Genomic DNA, 18,418 nt, shown 5'->3' with positions numbered 1-18,418 from the left:
AGTTTGCCACAAAAAGCTTTATGCCTCTCGTTGAAGTGGTTTCATTTTGTTGTCGAAACTGAAGAGTTTTGCTGAAAAAAGTGGCACTGCAGTGCGTACACCTCCACTGTTTCGTCACCAAAAGCTGCTTTTTGGCAATAAAATTCTGCAGTGTAGACACAGCCACATAAGTACGGTGGGAGGCTATTTACTTCAATGGTACCTGGATCAAGCTGAAAGAAAACTGCCATGTTATCTACTGAGAAACAACATGCTATATCCTCATTTTTTGTCCATTAACCAAAAATTGCTTTGCATCACTAAGTTACAAGGCACAAATATCCTTTAAAAGCTCTTTACTTACATGGTGACTGGCAAGTTGATTACAAAATGAGGGCCATTCAGTGCGAGAATATTGTGTATAGACACAGTGAATGCCGTGCTGTTATAAATCCATTATTATTTCAGTTTATCTTAACCATGGTACATATGATTATAGCAATTACTATGGATCTTCTCGGAGTAATTAACAACCAATTTTCAGCAATATGCAATTACTATGTAGCTATATATTTATGAAAAAGCTTAATAAAACTGTAGTGATCATACAAGTACAAAAGCCTGAGCATGATGCATGCGCCATGTAGTTTAATGTTATTGAATCTTTCTTAAACTATCAAAATTGTTTCCTCTGTACTTCTGGTAATAAACTTTACATGTAACGTATGGTATCTGTGTATCTGGTGTTACACTACACAGCACATCAGTGCCTGCTTTTGTTGAGTGTGAAGATTAATGTGGTTCTTGTACTTCCAACAATTCACCATACTCTAGTCAAAATATGTTAAGCCAAGTTTAAAAGAACATCTCTTTTCACCTCTAATTAACCTTCCCTGCATCAAATTTATGCTACTTATGTTTATCCCTCAAATATACTCAACAATACTCAAATGTATATGTAAACAAATAGATGTATAGACAGTTCAAACATTCTGTCAAAATCTGGACTGGTCAGGACAGGATTTTCTTTATCTCACTGAAATCTTTCTGACAGGCTGCCATCTATATTACTTTGTTGAGTCTTGTCTTTTTGCACAACTCTGTGATAAGCAGACACAATGTCACTGAAACCATTTTCAAATCAGCAGTAGTAGTTAGCCAAGCCTATGAAAGATTGGTCTTGTTTTTTAGTCTTGGCTATAGGCCAGTTAACTATGGATTCTGCTTTCAAAGGATCTGGGGAAACTTAGCCACCTCCTTCCCAGTGTCCTAAATAAGGGTCTTTGATTGCTCCTATTTTGCATTTTGACACTTTCACAGTGGGACGTACATCTCTGAATTTTGTCAGCACAATTCCCAAGATATTTTTATAATCTGACAAAGAATTGCTAAATATTGCAATGTCATCCATATAAACTTATGCAAAGTCTTGTAAGCTAACACTTGACTATCAAGCCTCTGAAAGATGGCTCCTGCATTAATTAACCCAAAAGGTAACACTTTAAACTCAAAAAGTCCTAAATCAGTAATGAAGGTGGATTTTGTCAGTGCTTTGATGTTTAATGGGATTTACCAATAGCCCTTTGTTAGGTCTAGAGTGCTTAGTGTCATTGACCAGGACATAGGCGGTCTGACCTAGTGGTCAAAGCAGCAGTTGGGGGCCAGGAGGCAGGCCAGATCTGGATACCTGTGGACCAGAATCTGTGATAGGCCCAAGGACAGACCGAGAGTCAAGTTGACAGGAGATCAGAGTCCAAGACAAGCCAGAGGGCAGACGAAGCCATGTGTCAGGAAGCAGGCAGACTCAGGTTATCAGAGTCTGAGACAGGTCATGGGGCAGATCAGGGGCAAGATGAGGGGCAAAGTCGGGATACCAGGAAGTCAGAGTCAGGCAGCAGGCGCAGGGTCACAAATCACTCTAGTATTTGAATGCAGGAGTAATGAAATGTTATCCTTATTGTACAAGTAAAGGGCAGCAGAACTATGCTTAACATGCCCTGATTGAGGGGGTCACCCTAAACTGAACCTTGCTTGCTAAGTAGGGGGTAGAGATGCCAAATCCCAGTGAAGATGAGACTGAGTGGGAACAGTTGTTCCTAGTGGTGGTGTGGCTGCTGCCTAGAAAGTCCTAGATACCATTTGGCCTATCCTTCTGTAGCATTTAATGACAGAGCTGATTAGACTCAATTAAGAGCCCTTGTTTCCAGCTGGTGATTCCTAGAGTTGCCCTGATTGCTGAGCAAGTCTAAGCCTTAGACTTCGTGTAGGGACAGAGAAAGGCAACCCAGAAACTGCACTGGCAGTGAGATTCCCCACTATCTGCTGAAATCACTGAGAGCTGGGTTAGTGGTAGAACCTCAGAATATGATGTCACAGCAGAAAGAGGCAGCGGGATGGCAGCCAGTGGCAGCAGAGGGACAGCAGCAGCAGAGGCATTCTCCAAGGCCCCTCCCCCTGCCCACGAACAGACCTCTGAACTCTGGGTCTTCACTAACCAAGGACTACCAACTGTGAGTGTGGTGCCATGGCGGGAAAGGGGAGTGGTGTGTTAAGGGACACTCGTTTGTTGGACTTTCATGCTGCAAGATGAAAAACTGAGGCAAAGGACACTGCCCAACCTACTGTGGGGGGTGGGTGTTTGCCTATGGTCATGTGCTTTTGATTATGGTTGTAGTGTTTTTCCAAATTAATGTTCTGTCCTCTTTTCCCTTTTAATGAAAGTTTGATTTTGTTTTACACACACTCGGTGCTTGAGAGAGGGGAAGCATTGCCTCTTAGAGGCACTCACGGGTAGTGTTTCGTTTTCCCAGATTACTATGGGGAGGCTCAGGCCAGTTCTGTTTTCTGTTGTTAAGAGAAACCCCTAAACATTGAACCAAGCCCTTGCTGTTGCCGACTCAACCTGGCAGAAGGGTTACACATGAATTCTGCATTTTGTGCCTTTTTACAAGAGTACGCCATCACCAAGTCCCCCTGCATCAAACGATTGCTCACAGGCATTGCGGTCATGCCACAGTTTCCATGCAGATGGCTTTTAGTGAGGTTTTGCTAAACAATTTCCATCATAGTTTATAAATCTTTCCTAAATTTCTGTACATATTCAGCCAGTGGTTCCCCTTCTGCCTCAGTGCCATCGTCCCAGGAGTTCCTGATGAGGTCCAATGGCCCATCGCATGGGGTGTACTCTGTGAGGTACATCCTTGTAAGTGAATAATTTATCTTCTTCTTCTGCATGGCTAGTGTAGAGCAGCAATTATAATTTCACCTGAAGTTGATCAAGCCAAATGGCTACGACAGGAGTAGCAGAGTTTATTGCAGTAATGCCTCCTTCATATTTATCAATTGGGCAGTAGGTACTGATATGTTCAATGGCCTGTTGTGAGGAACCAGACCGGGGAGTCCTTGATTTTCCATTTGTGCATTAGATGTCCACATCTACCATGGTTGGTTTGGATTCGGTTCAAAGTTGACCAAGATGACGGTGGAAGGTCAAACCCAAGAACCTTCTGCATGGGATCTGGCACAAGGTGCTTATTTTTTAAGCCTTGTTTAGCCCAATCTGCTTTCCAAGCCTCCTCCTGATCGTAGCCTGATTGCATGAGGCTAAATGAATGTGCACAGAAAGGCTTCCGGGTTTAAGACATTGCAGTGTGGGGGCGCTGTCAAGGTCTTGGTGGATAGGAAGACATCTGTTTTCCTGGATTTGCTTAGCTTTGTGGAATGTCGCAGCAGTTTGGCTTATCGGCAGAGGAGCGATGTTAGACAGAACAGGTATCCATGGGGTTGGAGTTGACTTAAGGGTTACCGTGATGCAACGCATCACTGTATTCAGCTGGGTATCCACAAGTGGCATGTGGCTGCATCTGCTCCATACCAGTGCACAGTATTCAGCTACTGAATATACAAGTGCTACTGCAGATGTTTGCAACAATGATGCACCCCAGGTTGTACCAGCTAGTTTCTGGATTATGTTGGCTCTCATTTTTATCTTTGCAAATAAAAACGAGCGAATAACTTATAGGGTAACATTACATACCTGTCATTTGACCTCTTGGTTGCATACATTCTCAGCATAAATTTTAGAGTCCTATTGACCCTTTCAACTAAATCGTTTGTCTCCCCACACGTTTTACACCACACATCTGCCATAATTCACCACATAACTGTGACATGAAATTTGACTCACAATCTGAGCTCTCCTCTGGAAAATCTAATCATCTGAACACAGTGAACAGAGCCCTACCCACTGTTTCAGCCTCTATATTAGAATAGGCAACTGTCTCTGAGTATCTAGTGGCAAAGTACACTACTACTAATATACATTTCTTTCCTATTTGAGTTGGCCAGGTCATTGGCCCAACTACATCCATGAGAGAGCATAAGCATGAGAATGACTCTATAGCCTGGTAATTAGAATACTCACCCAGGATGTGAGAGACCCACAAGCCAGTCCCCCTGCTTGAATGGCTTTTTAATTATTTGTATTATCCACAGTGCCACAGCTTCCATAGGAGAGATTGAAGGATTTCCCCCATCGGAATATCCTATATACCAATGGTTACAGCACTCTCCTGAGAGATAGCAGATTACTGTTCAAATCCCTTTTACCATCATGTCGAGAGGGGACTTGAACTGGGGGTCACTAACATCCTAGGTGAGTACCTGAAGCACTGGGGTAAAAGTTATTAAGAAATGTTTTACTAATACCTTTTTCCAGCAGTAAATGCATACTATCTTTCCACAGAGTACCAGTTTAGTAAGTACATATTGTCCTCTTGACAAAACAAACACAAAAATCTTCCTTTCGAAAAGTCACCTGCTCATTCTATTATGAACGGCATACACACAGCTGTCAAAGAAAATACTTTTTATCTTTCACAACCATGAATGAGACACCATCAGACTGATTCTATTCTAAACAAAAAATGCTTTTAATGGAACCTACCTTTTCCTTTGTTCTCTGGGACCAATACAGCTCATATCAAATTTCTGTCAAATGTATACCCATGCTCTAGGGTGTGGATAAATTAAAAAGTGATAAACTTGAGATGACATATCTAACTATATAATTAAATCATTACAAAGAAAAGTAAGTTTTCTGTTTATTGAAATAACTTTAAAAGGAAAGTGTGTTGACTTCAAGTGTTCCCATGTTTAAACCTGCAACAAGAACATATATATGATCTTTAGATACAAGTCAGAAAAAAATATTGTACTAAGAGCTTTCAGTCCCAATAACTATTTTTAAAGATTTGCACACATCTACACCTAAAAATGAGATTTTATGGCCAATAAATGTAGAATATTGTCTGCCCTCTCCCTTTTTCCTTGAGGATTATTACAGATGCAATCACTTTGTCTGTCCCACATTGTATGTACCTCCAATTATTCAAATTAGTGTTTGTGTAAAGTATCCTGCTAGTTGCATATCACAATATAGTTCTGTAGGTGTAGCATAAGGTGTTTCCAGACTGTGCTTCCTGCCCTCCCACATCTACAAAACACACTGACTGGAGGGTACTCCAACCTATTTCATGTTCCAAAGTTTAATAAGGAATAAATAGCATGATAATGAGTGCAATTATGAGAACCTATATAGAAAATTGGCATTTTCTGAGTCTCATGAACATTGGTACAATTCATACCAAAGGTGATATAGTTTTTGAAAATGGCAGAAAGAGAAAAAATATGCACTGATAGGGGATTCAGAGGAGCAGCCGTGTTAGTCTGTATTCGCAAAAAGAAAAGGAGAGGACTTGTGGCACCTTAGAGACTAACCCATTTATTTGAGCATGAGCTTTCGTGAGCTGTAGCTTATGTACACTACTTATGTACACTACTAGCTGTAGGTCATGAAAGCTGATGCTCAAATAAATGGGTTAGCCTCTAAGGTGCCACAAGTCCTCTCCTTTTCTCTTTTCTCGATAGGGGATTGTAAATCACCTTCTAAAATGCTCTAGTGCTAGTACTTCACACACAAAGCTACATTAGAAGCACATTAGGATTGCATGGTTAAACACCCAGACATCAAAAACTGACAGCATTAAAAATGAATGTGCAAGCTACCACTTTGTGCATTTACATTATGATACAATTTTACTTAAGGTTCTCTGTGAACCTTATGAGCTGCGTAGCAGGAAAAGAGGTATTTTTCAGATAACCCACTAGGCTTTGTGATTTCTGCAGGCAATCTCACATGGAACAGGAGTGGCTAAGAAAGAGACAGTGCTACCTAATAACTGCCCCCATGACAAATGGGCTGATAATGTCATTACTAATGAAGTTTGAAAGTCCCCAAGGCCCCCCAAACAGCAGTTCCTAGGGTGTCCCCTCCCCTTTTAAGTCCACTGTCATAAGTAGAGCTGGGAAAATAATGGATTTTAGTTCAGCGGCAATTAAAAATATATATTTAATAAAATAAACAATATTAAATAATAATTATTTTCAGGTCAAACAAAAAAGTAAATTTGCTGAAATTTTCAGTGAATTGTTTTGATTTTTTGAAAATTTTTAATGGGAACAATTAGGCAAAATTAACATTAATTCACAAAATGTTTTGGTGTCACTGAATCTGCATTTTCTGTCAAAAAGTTTCTGCCTAAAATTTTCACCAAGCTCTAGTCACAACAGAAGACGACCATCAGCTACCCCAGAGATTAGAGCCCCGACTTTGGGATATTAACAAATTATATAAAAGAAACAAAGGTGATTTCAGTTTGACAATAGAAAGTCTTTGTGTATGTCATCTGTAATACCTCTTATTGAACTTTCTGTATGATTTTTTTTATATATCCTTTTTTCCTAATTTGAAATGCTGGTTGGAGAAGGCTGCAATTTTTTATTCCAGATTTAAAAACACATGCATGACAGAAATTTTCAAGAACTATATTCCTTTTAAAACATAAAATTGATGTAGTAATGTATTATATTTCCAATTACAGATACAGTAACTCCTCACTTAACGTTGTAGTTATGTTCCTGAAAAATGCGACTACGCAAAACCATGTTAAGCGAATCCAATTTCCCCATAAGAATTAATGGGGGAGGGGGGGAGTTAGGTTCCAGGGAATTTTTTTTTGCCAGACAAAAGACATTATATACATATACAGTATAAGTTTTAAACAATTTAAAACAAACAGCTTAATATTGTACACAGCAATGAATGATTGTAAAGCTTGGCTGAGGTGGTGGAGTAGGAGGGTGGAATATTTCCCAGAGAATGCCCCGCTGCTAAATGATGGAACTAGCATTCGGCTGACCCCTCAAGGGTTAATATGCTGTTGCTAATGTAGCCTCACACTCTACAAGGCAGCATGGACTGAGGCAGGAGTGAGGAAACACAACAGATGCAGGGCAGTAGCTGCAAACACTTCCCTGCAAAAACTGAACACGATGATGAGCCCATGCTATCCAGCTGGAGCGCATCACTCCCTCCTCCTGACAGCACATGCACGACTGCACAGGTGCTGACTTTCCAAAGTGCTGTGGGGTGTGCGCATCAGTGAGAAAGAGAGACATGCATTACTCCTTTAAGTACACTTAACACCACTTCTCGTATGTTGCCCTTTCAAGCAGATCAGCCAATTCAGACAGGAAGCAACAGCTTCCAGCAAGCTCCCTCCTTTCTGTTCCCAGCCCTGTCCCCCTCCTCCACTTTGTGGCACCCCTCTCCCCACCTCCCCCAGCGAGCAGGAAGCTCCTGGGAGCAGCTCCAAGGCAGAGAGGGCAGGGCAGGGGCAGCACAGCAGTTGGGGGAGGGACAGCTGAACTGCTGATGGGCAGCCGTCCAGCCACATACCTTACAGGGAATTTAGGGGAGCTGATGGGGTGGGGTTTGCCCCCCCCCACAGTTCTAATCCCCACAAGGAGGAGCTGCTCTTCCAGAGAATCCTGCAAGCAATGGACAAAGCAGGCAGCTGCCAAATGGCCTTATGAGGGAGCATCATGCAACTTTAAACGGGCTTGTTCCCTAATAATTAGCAATGTAACAACGTTAACTGAGACAGCATTAAGTGAGGAGTTATTGCATATTAAAAAGGCTCAGGTATACCAACTCAACCCCTCTCCCTCTCATCACTACAGAGATTTACTACATAAGATGTCTGTTTATTGTGAAGGAAACACGGTTTAAAGAAAAACAAAACAAAAAGGACATACCAGTCTATGCGCAGTCTATTTATGAATTCATTAGGAAAGATAGTACTAATGTAGGTGAATAATACAATTAGTGCTCCTAAAAAGTGACTCTTGGACCTAACAAAATATTTATTTCTTTATTCATAAATACATAACTTTGGAATGGTAGTACAAGGGAGACTCAAATACAAATCCTGTTAGATACCCAAGAAAACATGTATGCTGTAGATCCCCTTCTCATTGGGACAAAGTACAAACACAGTACAGTCTTGAATAATTTTCAGACAACTTAGAGAAACAAGGAAAAACCTTTAAAGAGTCCAATATAAAATTATGGTATGATACGTCACAAATATTTCTCTTCCCCATCCATATTTATTATTGGTGTCTAAGTGCTGGTATTGCTTTCTGCTCAATCTTTACTGATCTATAGAAAATAATGTTCTTTTCTTTCTTTCTCTTTCATGACAAGTGACAGAAAGAGAAATATAATGAGATTAACGGAATTTTTCTACTGGTTCTCTCAGGTGTATTCCTACAAGAACAGCCACAAATAATAAAGGAGATTAATATTAGAATGAGAAAAAAATTATGTATGAGTGATTAAAAGGAAAGATGACTTTTCTGTGCTCAGTTGCACATGAGGAAACATTATAATGAAAGCTTAGCTCTACTCCACCCATATCTCCTATTAGTAGAACAAATATCTGGAGGGTGATATATTTTCACATGAATGGACAATATGGATTTCCACATATCATTTAGTCTGGTCAGGAGATGTTAAGCTGGGAAAAAAAGAAAAGCATTGAAGTGCTTTGCTTGAGGAGGTGTGGACTGTACAACTGAAACACCCATTCCTTTCTGTATATAAAGGCTAAAAGTGCTCTCTGAGCTACCCTGCTCTGTTTCATCTACTTGTTACACTACATCAGGGCACCTTGAACACCATGGCTCTTTCTGTGCGTACAGGGGGAGGATCTCGGCAATTTTCGTCCCGGAGTGCTCTTAGTGGGGGATCTGTAAGAATATCTAGTTCCAGTGGTGGAGGAGGCTTTGGTGTTGCTTCTCTGCTTAGCTCTAGTTCTGGCTTTGGTGGAGGTTTTGGTAGTAGCTTTGGGGGAGGCTTGGGTGGTGGCTTTGGAGGTAGCTTTGGTGGAGGTTTAGGAGGTGGCTTTGGTAGTGGCTCAGGCGCTGGTCTTGGAGGTGGCTTTGGTGCTGGCAGTGGTGGTGATGGTGGCCTTCTCTCTGGCACGGAAAAGGAAACTATGCAGAACCTGAATGACCGTCTGGCTGCCTACTTAAACAAAGTACATTCTCTGGAGGAGAGTAATACTGACCTGGAGCATAAAATCCGTGAGTGGTATGAGAAAAATGGTCCTGGTGCTGGTGGCCCTGGAGCTGGCCATGATTATAGTAAATATTACCCAGTAATTGAAGACCTTAGGAATAAGGTAAAAAAAATCACCTGTTACATCTTTTTACAATCTAAATTCACTTAATATTTTCCAAGGTGAAAATTATAATAATTCTTTTGAGAAACTAACAGCAAATTTTCTCTATCATACTATTATTTGTAATGATCATCTATCATATTATGCTGATACTAAGAACATTTTAGTTGTAGTACAGATAAAGCAAATTTATTGAAATTGTGTGGCTAAATCCCTTTTGATGATGTGAACTAACCTGGCCTCATTTGAATTAAAGAGAAGGCAGAGATAAAATTAACTAATACTAACTCAGATTATTACTTTTCTTCTTGATAGTTGAAAAAAAGTTTTCATGTTAATACCCTTCCTACTTTTTGCACCCCAAATTCAATTTCTGCAATAAAGAGACTATCTGAAAAGCTACTTTAGAGCCCATGTGCCAGATAGTCACTGGCATAAATTGGTGTTGCTTATTTACATTAGCCGAGAATGTGGTCCTAAATATTTTAGATATACTTGTACAACAGCCTAATGAATGTCCCTTGCATTATTATATTACTAAATACACTGAACAGTAAGTCTATCAGGTTATAGAATCACTCTCTGGGCATCCTGCTTGTCTTTCCAGATAATTAATGCCACTATTGATAATGCCAGGATCGTTTTGCAGATTGATAATGCCAGACTGGCTGCTGATGACTTCAGACTGAAGTAAGCAGGGAGTAGTATCATGAAATGTGTTTTGAAACCCATTATAAATATTTTATTTAAAAATTCCAAATCGATTCAGCAATTTTCAGATATTTCTCTTAGAAAATTTAAATGAAACATTATTGTATAATTTAATAACAATCATAATCATAATACATTGGTTTTGAAGTGGTAGTAAAAGATGTAACCATTTAGTAAAAAACAGTTATGGTATTTTTATTTGTATGGGTTACACTGATCCCATTTATGGTACAAAAACCTGGTTTATGATTTTTTTAAAGATATGAGAATGAAGCAGCTCTTCACCAGAGTGTGGAGGCTGATATCAATGGTCTGCGTAGAGTTCTGGATGAGCTGACTTTGACCAGAGCTGATCTAGAGATGCAGATAGAAAGCCTGAATGAGGAGCTGGCTTACCTCAAGAAGAACCATGAGGAGGTAAACAGATTTTTTGCTTCAGTATTGCAGTTTTCTCATAAATTGATTAATAGTAAAACTCAAAACGTACTAGAAAAAAGGAGATGAGATGTGCAATGTCAGTCTTTTCTCTGATTTTTTTATCCTGAGAAAGAGCTCTTTCTGTTGTTGGGTTTTTTGTTTTTGTTTTTTTGTCTTCAGTTCAATCAAGGAATTGGGGGAGAGAGACACAGAAAGAGGCAGACCAAGAGGCAAACTGTGAGCGCTAATGGTTCTAGTATTACTGGTTTTCTCAGATTCACTTTACGTAATATAATAAGCAATTTTGCCAAGAATATATGCTTTGTGTAAGGCCTCTCTATGTAAATACAACGGATAGGCCAAGATGGGTGTGGCAAAGATCCAGCTAACTACTTTATTGAAAAAGGATTAAATAGGCTTAGATCTGCCATGTAAGAATAGAAAAAGCTTCAGATTGCACCTTTTGATTACTTTTCTGGGCTTTAAAAAACATCAGGTACAAAAGCCCTTTAAAATGCACCAGCATGTTACATTCTCTTTATTTTGGTTTTGCAAAGTTCAGTTATTTACCTTTAGCCTTTGGGTAGGCAGCAACATGTTTTCTTTTCAGCTGCTCCTGAGTTTCTGGGTTCATTCTGGAAATGTACAGGACACTGAACTGTAGGCATATTTGCTTCCACTAGTATGCAACACATTTTTAACTCTTGCTATCACTTCATCCTAACAACTCTTCTCAGTTTTTTGTAAGTCGATTCAGCGATGAATGAAATGAAAGTGGTTTGCAAGATCTTTTCATATTCTTTTTCGAAGTATCATGAAAATCAGTCAGATGTATTATTTTGATACAATGGATGGTTACATATGTTTTCAACAGACATGGCAAAACTGTATCAAATATAAAATAATGTATGAAAAAATATTTTTCCCACCAAGGATAAGTTTTCTCTCAAGTAATACCGAAATGAATACCGAAATGAACCAGAGGAATCTGTGAAGTCAATTAAACTAGTACCCTATCTTTCCCTTCAGTGATTTTTTTACTAATAGCCTAGGGAACTGTGTGGGGAAGAGATGACTTCTCTGTAATTTAGAAATGTCCAAAAAGGTGTAAAAATTGAAATGGCAAGATTGTAGATATGAATTGCTGAGGTTGCTGTGATACAGTGAAAAGAAATTCATATTAAAAATGGGGTAAATTTTACAGTACAGGTACTGGTAGATTAGATTTGACTAGGAAGGTTTAATATTGACTTAAAGGGATCTTGAATCATACACTTTTCTTTATACATAATTTAGAGCTGATAATTTTGTTCATTATTATACTGAAACACCTTTACTTCCTTTTACCCTTCTAGGAACTTCAAGGTTTCCAAGGTAATGCCACTGGCCAAGTCAGTGTTGAAATGGATGCTGCTCCAGGAATTGATCTGACCAAGCTTCTGAATGATATGAGAGGACAGTATGAAGTCATTGCTGAACAGAACCGTAAAGAGGCTGAAGCATGGTTCAATGAAAAAGTAAACATCTTAGAGATAACAAATTCAGCCAAACACAGTTAAATATAGGAAAAACATTTGTAGTAGCTGAATTACATTCTATTTTTCCATGACATTTCAGAGCCTGGAACTGAAAAGGGAAATCTCCACCAACACTGAACAGCTTCAATCAGGAAAAAGTGAAATCACAGATCTAAGACGCATTCTTCAGGGCTTGGAAATTGAACTACAGTCTCAACTTGCCATGGTATGCTGAGAGACAGCTGCTACTCAGAGTAGCTTTTCCGATTTCAGATATACTGCTGTTTAAGATTAACATTTAATTATCCCAGGGAACTCTGTATTCTTTTTAGTTCATAAACTCCAGTAATATCTGGAATACCTGAATTGCAAGTAATGCATTATAAAACAAATACATTGTTATGACTGGGTACAGCAAAAAACAGGATTACAGATTTAATAAGAAGCCAAAGTAGGAATTCTACAAATTAATATTTCATTCTAAGAGGAAAATTTGTAAATGTTTCACTATACACAAAGAGAAAGAATACCACTTCTCTCCATCATTTTAGCCTACTTTTCTTCCTAATTATTACATTGTTTTCTTCTCCCCATTCACAGACTACATTTAATCAATAACATATCTTTTTATGCAGAAAAAATCCCTTGAAGACACATTGGCAGAAACAGAAGCAAGTTACTGTGCTCAACTCTCACAAATGCAGCTTCAGATTGGGAATCTGGAGTCCCAGCTTTTCCAGGTCAGGGCTGATATGGAGCGCCAGAATGCAGAGTATCAACAACTCCTGGACATCAAGACCCGGCTGGAAATGGAGATCGAGACCTACCGTCGCCTGCTAGATGGGGAATTTGGGTAAGTACAGAACTGAAATTGAAAACTCCCTTTTTACTCATTCCCATGGTGAATTCAACGTGAATTCCAAGGAAGTAGAAATGGTGCAGACTGGTGGTCCTCAAACCAATAGAAAGTAAGGCCTATGACACACACAGATTTCAACTGTACATTCGTTGGTTCTAAAAGATCCTGTAATGATTAAAGTTATAGCTCTTTTTATATATAGAAACCACTTAAGGAGAATCAGCAATTCTATCCTATATTTAAGTCATTCCTTAAATGTGACTCTTTATGTCTGAACTAGAGTTAGTGTGTGTTAGCCATGGAGATTCCAGAGATACATGGAATTTCAGGGTTTAACTAAGATATGACAGAATTAAACCTGTGTAAAAGTAATGAGACTGTTTACACAAAATTTCATTCAAAAATTGTTATTTTATTTTGGGCTATTTCATGCCAGAAATTTTGTTTTTCATGGAGTTCCCGCAAATTTACCAGACCAATGACTTAAGAAAATGTTGAAGTAGATGTAGTCATATATGTTTTTGAGGTAAATAAATTGTCCTTTTCAATGAATACGTTTGGTGGCCTGGTAAGAACTGACCTGGCAGGGTTGCAATCATACTGACTGATCGAAGCAGGATAATATAATGATTTTTTTTAAAGTAAAGTTCTCAACCATGATGCTGATGATTTCAGTATTTTAAAAAAGAAGAAGAAATCAGAGAGAACTTATTTCTGACTCATCCAGGATTAAAAAATTATCAACAAGAAACTTGCTGCTCTATACTCCTGATCCTGACAACTATTGTGTGGCATTGTATATCTGTGATTTCTTTGCAGAAGTGAATTTGCTGGGGGACAAGGAGGTTCATTTGAAAGTTCATCCTTGACAGGTTCTAAATCACAAACACAATCACTGGATTCTTCTAATGGTGAGTAGAGTCTCCTGGGATAACATTTATTTTTGCAAGTGTCCATTGACCTTGAGCATTGAACTTCAACTGATGATTAGATTTGTGTGTATATACTCCTAAGTACTGTGAACTGTAGATGTAAAATTGCCGTTAATGTTTGTGTGCGGGAGGAAATACCCAGTTAAAATGATTTTATAAAACAATTGCTGTACTAAATTAGTAAATGCCATTCTGTTCCTCTACACTGTAAAGTTCATCATGGCAAGAAACTTTAATCTTTAATTTTAAAAGGATTAAGGACATAACTAGTATCTGTGTATATAATTCTGCTTTATAACTTTAATTGATGAAGTCTGATGTCAATGTTGATGTACGAAGATTCAGCAAACACACACACACACACACACGAGGTCAGACCAATGTGAGATTCACAAACACAGTTATATGTGTGACAGAAAAGATTGTTCTTAACTATTGCAGGCTGTCATATCCTTGCTTTGTGATGACCACCTTTTTCATATCTGCTGTTAATGCTTCAAAGCGGTGAATGGCGACATGATAAATCTGACTCCATCTTGCTCTGGCATGGGCTGTTGCTTCCTAGTTGCTAGGGTCAAGCCAACATGATTTCAAGTTTGACTTCAGTATGTCCTTATATTGTTTGTACTGGCCACCATGAGAACGGGTGCCTTGCTTTAGCGGACTATAAAATATGGCTTTGGTTTTTCTCGAGTTGGCCACATGAATGAAATGCCTAGTCCAAAGCAGCTGAACTGTGTATGCTTTGAATGACAGACATCCAACAATGATTAAGGAATTTGATACTGGGAATCCTGTCACACCATTTGACCCTGCAAACAGACCAAAGATAGAGCACATGTAACTGATCAAGTTTCTTAATGTGACGACAATATGTTGTCCATGTCTCCCAAGCATATGGAAGCATTGTAAGCACAGCGGCTCAAAAGACATTTAGCTTATTTTGACATCCCTGTCATTCCTTAGGCAGCATTCCAAATTCCATTCTGCATTTGGAGGGTTTTTTTAATAACCTTAATCCTACATAAACAAACTCTTTTTTATTAATGTTTAGATCCAACCAAAACCAGAAAGATCAAAACAATTATTGAGGAGGTGGTGGATGGTAAAGTTGTCTCATCCCATGTAAAGGAAGTTGAAGAGAAGATGTAAGCAACAGCATGAAACTGCAGAGGATCCAGTCATTAGATTGTTTCTTTGACAAGCATCTCAATGAAGAGACAACTTTGGATCTCTGTTCTTTTGTCTGAAGTGATGAGTCCATGTTGCCTTCTTTTTCTTTTGATTTTACCAGGATTCTTTTATACAAAATTAAAATACATTTCTGAATCTCTGAAGTTTGGTAATGCAATAAACATTCTGTTTCAAATTATACTTGTCTTTATTACTTTCAAAATGTATTCACCATTCAAAACCAGCTACTGTTATGTCATTAGTAAATATCTGAAAAAACAAAACAAAACAGATTTCTAGTGTACATGTTAAATTTTCAGTTTATTATTATACAGTAGGCTTATCTGTAATTTTGATAAGTGAATAATAAATATAATTACTCTGCTATTCTAAACCCCATACACAGTTTTTGACCAATAAAAAGGGAATAAGCAAGCTTTTAAAATGAGTGCTCTTTGAGAGGTGTAATCATAACTTTAGAACTGTAGTTACTGAACATATACTTTTTTTGTACATATGCCTTGCTTTAGCATACAATTTGTGTGTGTATATTTGTAATTTTAATCCTCATTTAAGAAAGAGTGTTTGTAACAAGAACATTACATTCAAGCACCGTTTAAGTTTGTGATCAAAGCAGTATTTGATGGTGCACAATTTAAATCCCATACTCTGTAACAAATCATAACATTCATAAACCAGTCGGAGAACACTTCAATCTCTCTGGTCACGCAATCACAGACATGAAGGTCGCTATCTTACAACAAAAAACTTCAAATCCAGACTCTAGCGAGAAACTGCTGAATTGGAATTCATTTGCAAATTGGATACTATTAATTTAGGCTTAAATAGAGACTGGCAGTGGCTAAGTCATTATGCAAGGTAGCCTATTTCCCCTTGTTTTTTCCTAACACCCTCCCCTCCCCCAGACGTTCTGGTTAAACTTGGATTTAAACTTAGAGAGTGGTCAGTTTGGATGAGCTATTGCCAGCAGGAGAGTGAGTGTGTGTGTGTGTGTGTGTTTCCGGGGGCGGGGGGGGTGAGAAAGCCTGGATTTGTGCTGGAAATGGCCCACCTTGATTACCATGCACATTGTAGGGAGAGTTGTCACTTTGGATGAGCTATTACCAGCAGGAGAGTGAGTTTGTGTGTGTATGGGGTTGGGGGGATGAGAAAACCTGGATTTGTGCTGGAAATGGCCCACCTCAATTATCATGCACAATGTAGGGAGAGTGGTCACTTTGGATAAGCTATTACCAGCAGGAGAGTGAGTTTGTGTGTGTGGTTTTTGGAGGGGGGTGAGGGAGTGAGAGAACCTTGATTTGTGCAGGAAATGGTCCACCTTGATTATCATACACATTGTGAAGAGAGTGGTCACTTTGGATGGGCTATTACCAGCAGGAGAGTGAGTTGGGGGGGGGGGGGGCGGAGGGTGAGAAAACCTGGATTTGTGCTGGAAATGGCCCAACTAGATGATCACTTTAGATAAGCTATTACCAGCAGGACAGTGGGGTGGGAGAAGGTATTGTTTCATGGTCTCTGTGTGTATATGATGTCTTCTGCAGTTTCCACGGTATGCATCCGATGAAGTGAGCTGTAGCTCACAAAAGCTCATGCTCAAATAAATTGGTTAGTCTCTAAGGTGCCACAAGTACTCCTTTTCTTTTTGCGAATACAGACTAACACGGCTGTTACTCTGAAACCTGTAACAAATCAGAGTATCAAAATGATTTGTTATGAAATGTACGTACATTCTCTTGTTGCCTAATTTTTTTCCAATTGGAACCACCCAACATACTCTAGAGCACAAATGTTGTAGATGAGACTTTATTTTAAAACCTTAACCTAAATGTAATAAAGGAAGCCTCATACTAATGATTTTACTACTGGGGCACTAGGGACATTTAGGAAAATAAATTCCATTAATCAGTCACAATTATTTCAACATAATGCTTCCAAACGAAGAACACATATGACTTAGACTATAAGTTTGCTGGAGTGGAACTGTTTTATTCTGTATTTTGTAAAGCATCGTGAACATTTATTGTGGTGATATGAGTAATAATAATTATTTTATAATTATTATTAATATCACTCAGCTGCTCCAATACCCCAGAATACAGAGCACATTACACTAGGGGACTCCATAACAGCAGTCAGACTTCATGAACAACTGTAAACTTTACTGAATAGCCTGCATAGCACAACAGAAAACTAAGAAGCAGTGGCAAAAGTGCCTTCATTAATGAATACACAAGCAACTATAATAGAGCATTTACATATAGTGTCAGCCTAAAAGTATGATCCCGAGTTAGAAATGAATGAAATGATAATGACCGAGATACTATCACAGGGAACATTCTCTAAAAGCAGTGACTTGTCATGGTGTGGTGTGTTAAAGGAGGCTGAGCATGATATAAATAGCTTGCCCCAGCGCTGGGGCGTGAGATGGGGACAGCCAGCGTATATGACATGGCATTCCTCATTTGCCAGCAATGGAGTTTCATGTTGGTAGAACCCACTCCCTCCCTGAAATCAGAAAATGAATGACTCATGAAGAGCAAAATTAGCCAAACTGTTATTGCCACAATGTAGAAAGACATTTAAAATAAATATGCTTTCTGCAGAATCAAGAATGCCCAAGCTTGTACACTTACTGAAAATGAAGAGTGTTTGAGAGTAGCTAGACAGACAGTCTTTCTATCAGTGTTTCAAAGTATAATATCATAACCAATTATCAGCCAGATTTTATCCTGGGGTGCCATCTATTGGGGGCTCACAAAACAAACTTTTCAAATATCTTTGACTTTTTAACCACAACACTTAAGTAACTATTAGAAAGTATGAAGAAAAGGAGTACTAGTGGCACCTTAGAGACTAACCAATTTATTTGAGCATAAGCTTTCGTGAGCTACAGCTCACTTCATCGGATGCATTCAGTGGAAAATACAGTGAGGAGATTTATATACACACAGAACATGAAAAAATGGGTGTTACCATACACACTGTAAGGAGAGTGATCACTTAAGATGAGCTATTACCAACAGGAGAGCAGGGAGAGAGAAAACCTTTTGTAGTGATAATCAAGGTGGGCCATTTCCAGCAGTTAACAGGAACGTCCGAGGAGCAGTGGGGGAGTGGGGGAAATAAACACGGGGAAATAGTTTTACTTTGTGTAATGACACATCCACTCCCAGTCTCTATTCAAGCCCAAGTTAATTGTATCCAGTTTCCAAATTAATTTCA

General features: G+C 38.9%; 1 protein-coding gene and 1 long non-coding RNA gene across 3 annotated transcripts in view; one reads left to right on the top strand and one right to left on the bottom strand.

Annotated features, from left to right (window-relative positions):
- The window catches only part of LOC140903888 (uncharacterized), a 315,051-nt gene that overhangs the window by 246,541 nt on the left and 50,092 nt on the right, over nt 1–18,418 (bottom strand). The window lies entirely within an intron of this gene.
- LOC140903880 (keratin, type I cytoskeletal 12) lies at nt 9,063–15,288 on the top strand. Of its 2 annotated transcripts, none has more exons than XM_073325799.1 (8): nt 9,063–9,566; nt 10,174–10,256; nt 10,538–10,694; nt 12,050–12,211; nt 12,312–12,437; nt 12,847–13,064; nt 13,893–13,981; nt 15,057–15,288. In XM_073325799.1, exons 1-8 carry the CDS (start codon nt 9,063–9,065, stop codon nt 15,152–15,154), a joined length of 1,437 nt encoding a protein of 478 aa, XP_073181900.1. In that variant the 3' UTR covers nt 15,155–15,288. The 2 variants fall into 2 exon arrangements, with proteins under 2 accessions (XP_073181900.1, XP_073181899.1); XM_073325798.1 differs by having other exon boundaries at nt 13,890–13,981.

This window comes from Lepidochelys kempii, chromosome 27 (genome assembly GCF_965140285.1).
Source record: "Lepidochelys kempii isolate rLepKem1 chromosome 27, rLepKem1.hap1, whole genome shotgun sequence".
NCBI lineage: Eukaryota > Metazoa > Chordata > Testudines > Cheloniidae > Lepidochelys > Lepidochelys kempii.
The sequence above is the reverse complement of the archived record's forward strand: the minus strand, read 5'-3'. Positions and strand labels throughout refer to the sequence as shown.

What these genes read in the sequence shown, in the direction of transcription:
- LOC140903880 (XM_073325798.1), top strand. Translation starts at nt 9,063, where the DNA reads ATGGCTCTTTCTGTGCGTACAGGGGGAGGATCTCGGCAATTTTCGTCC. An exon ending in GCTGATGACTTCAGACTGAA is followed by an intron (nt 10,257 to 10,537) that starts GTAAGCAGGGAG and finishes ATTTTTTTAAAG; the next exon opens with ATATGAGAATGAAGCAGCTC. An exon ending in TACAGTCTCAACTTGCCATG is followed by an intron (nt 12,438 to 12,846) that starts GTATGCTGAGAG and finishes CTTTTTATGCAG; the next exon opens with AAAAAATCCCTTGAAGACAC.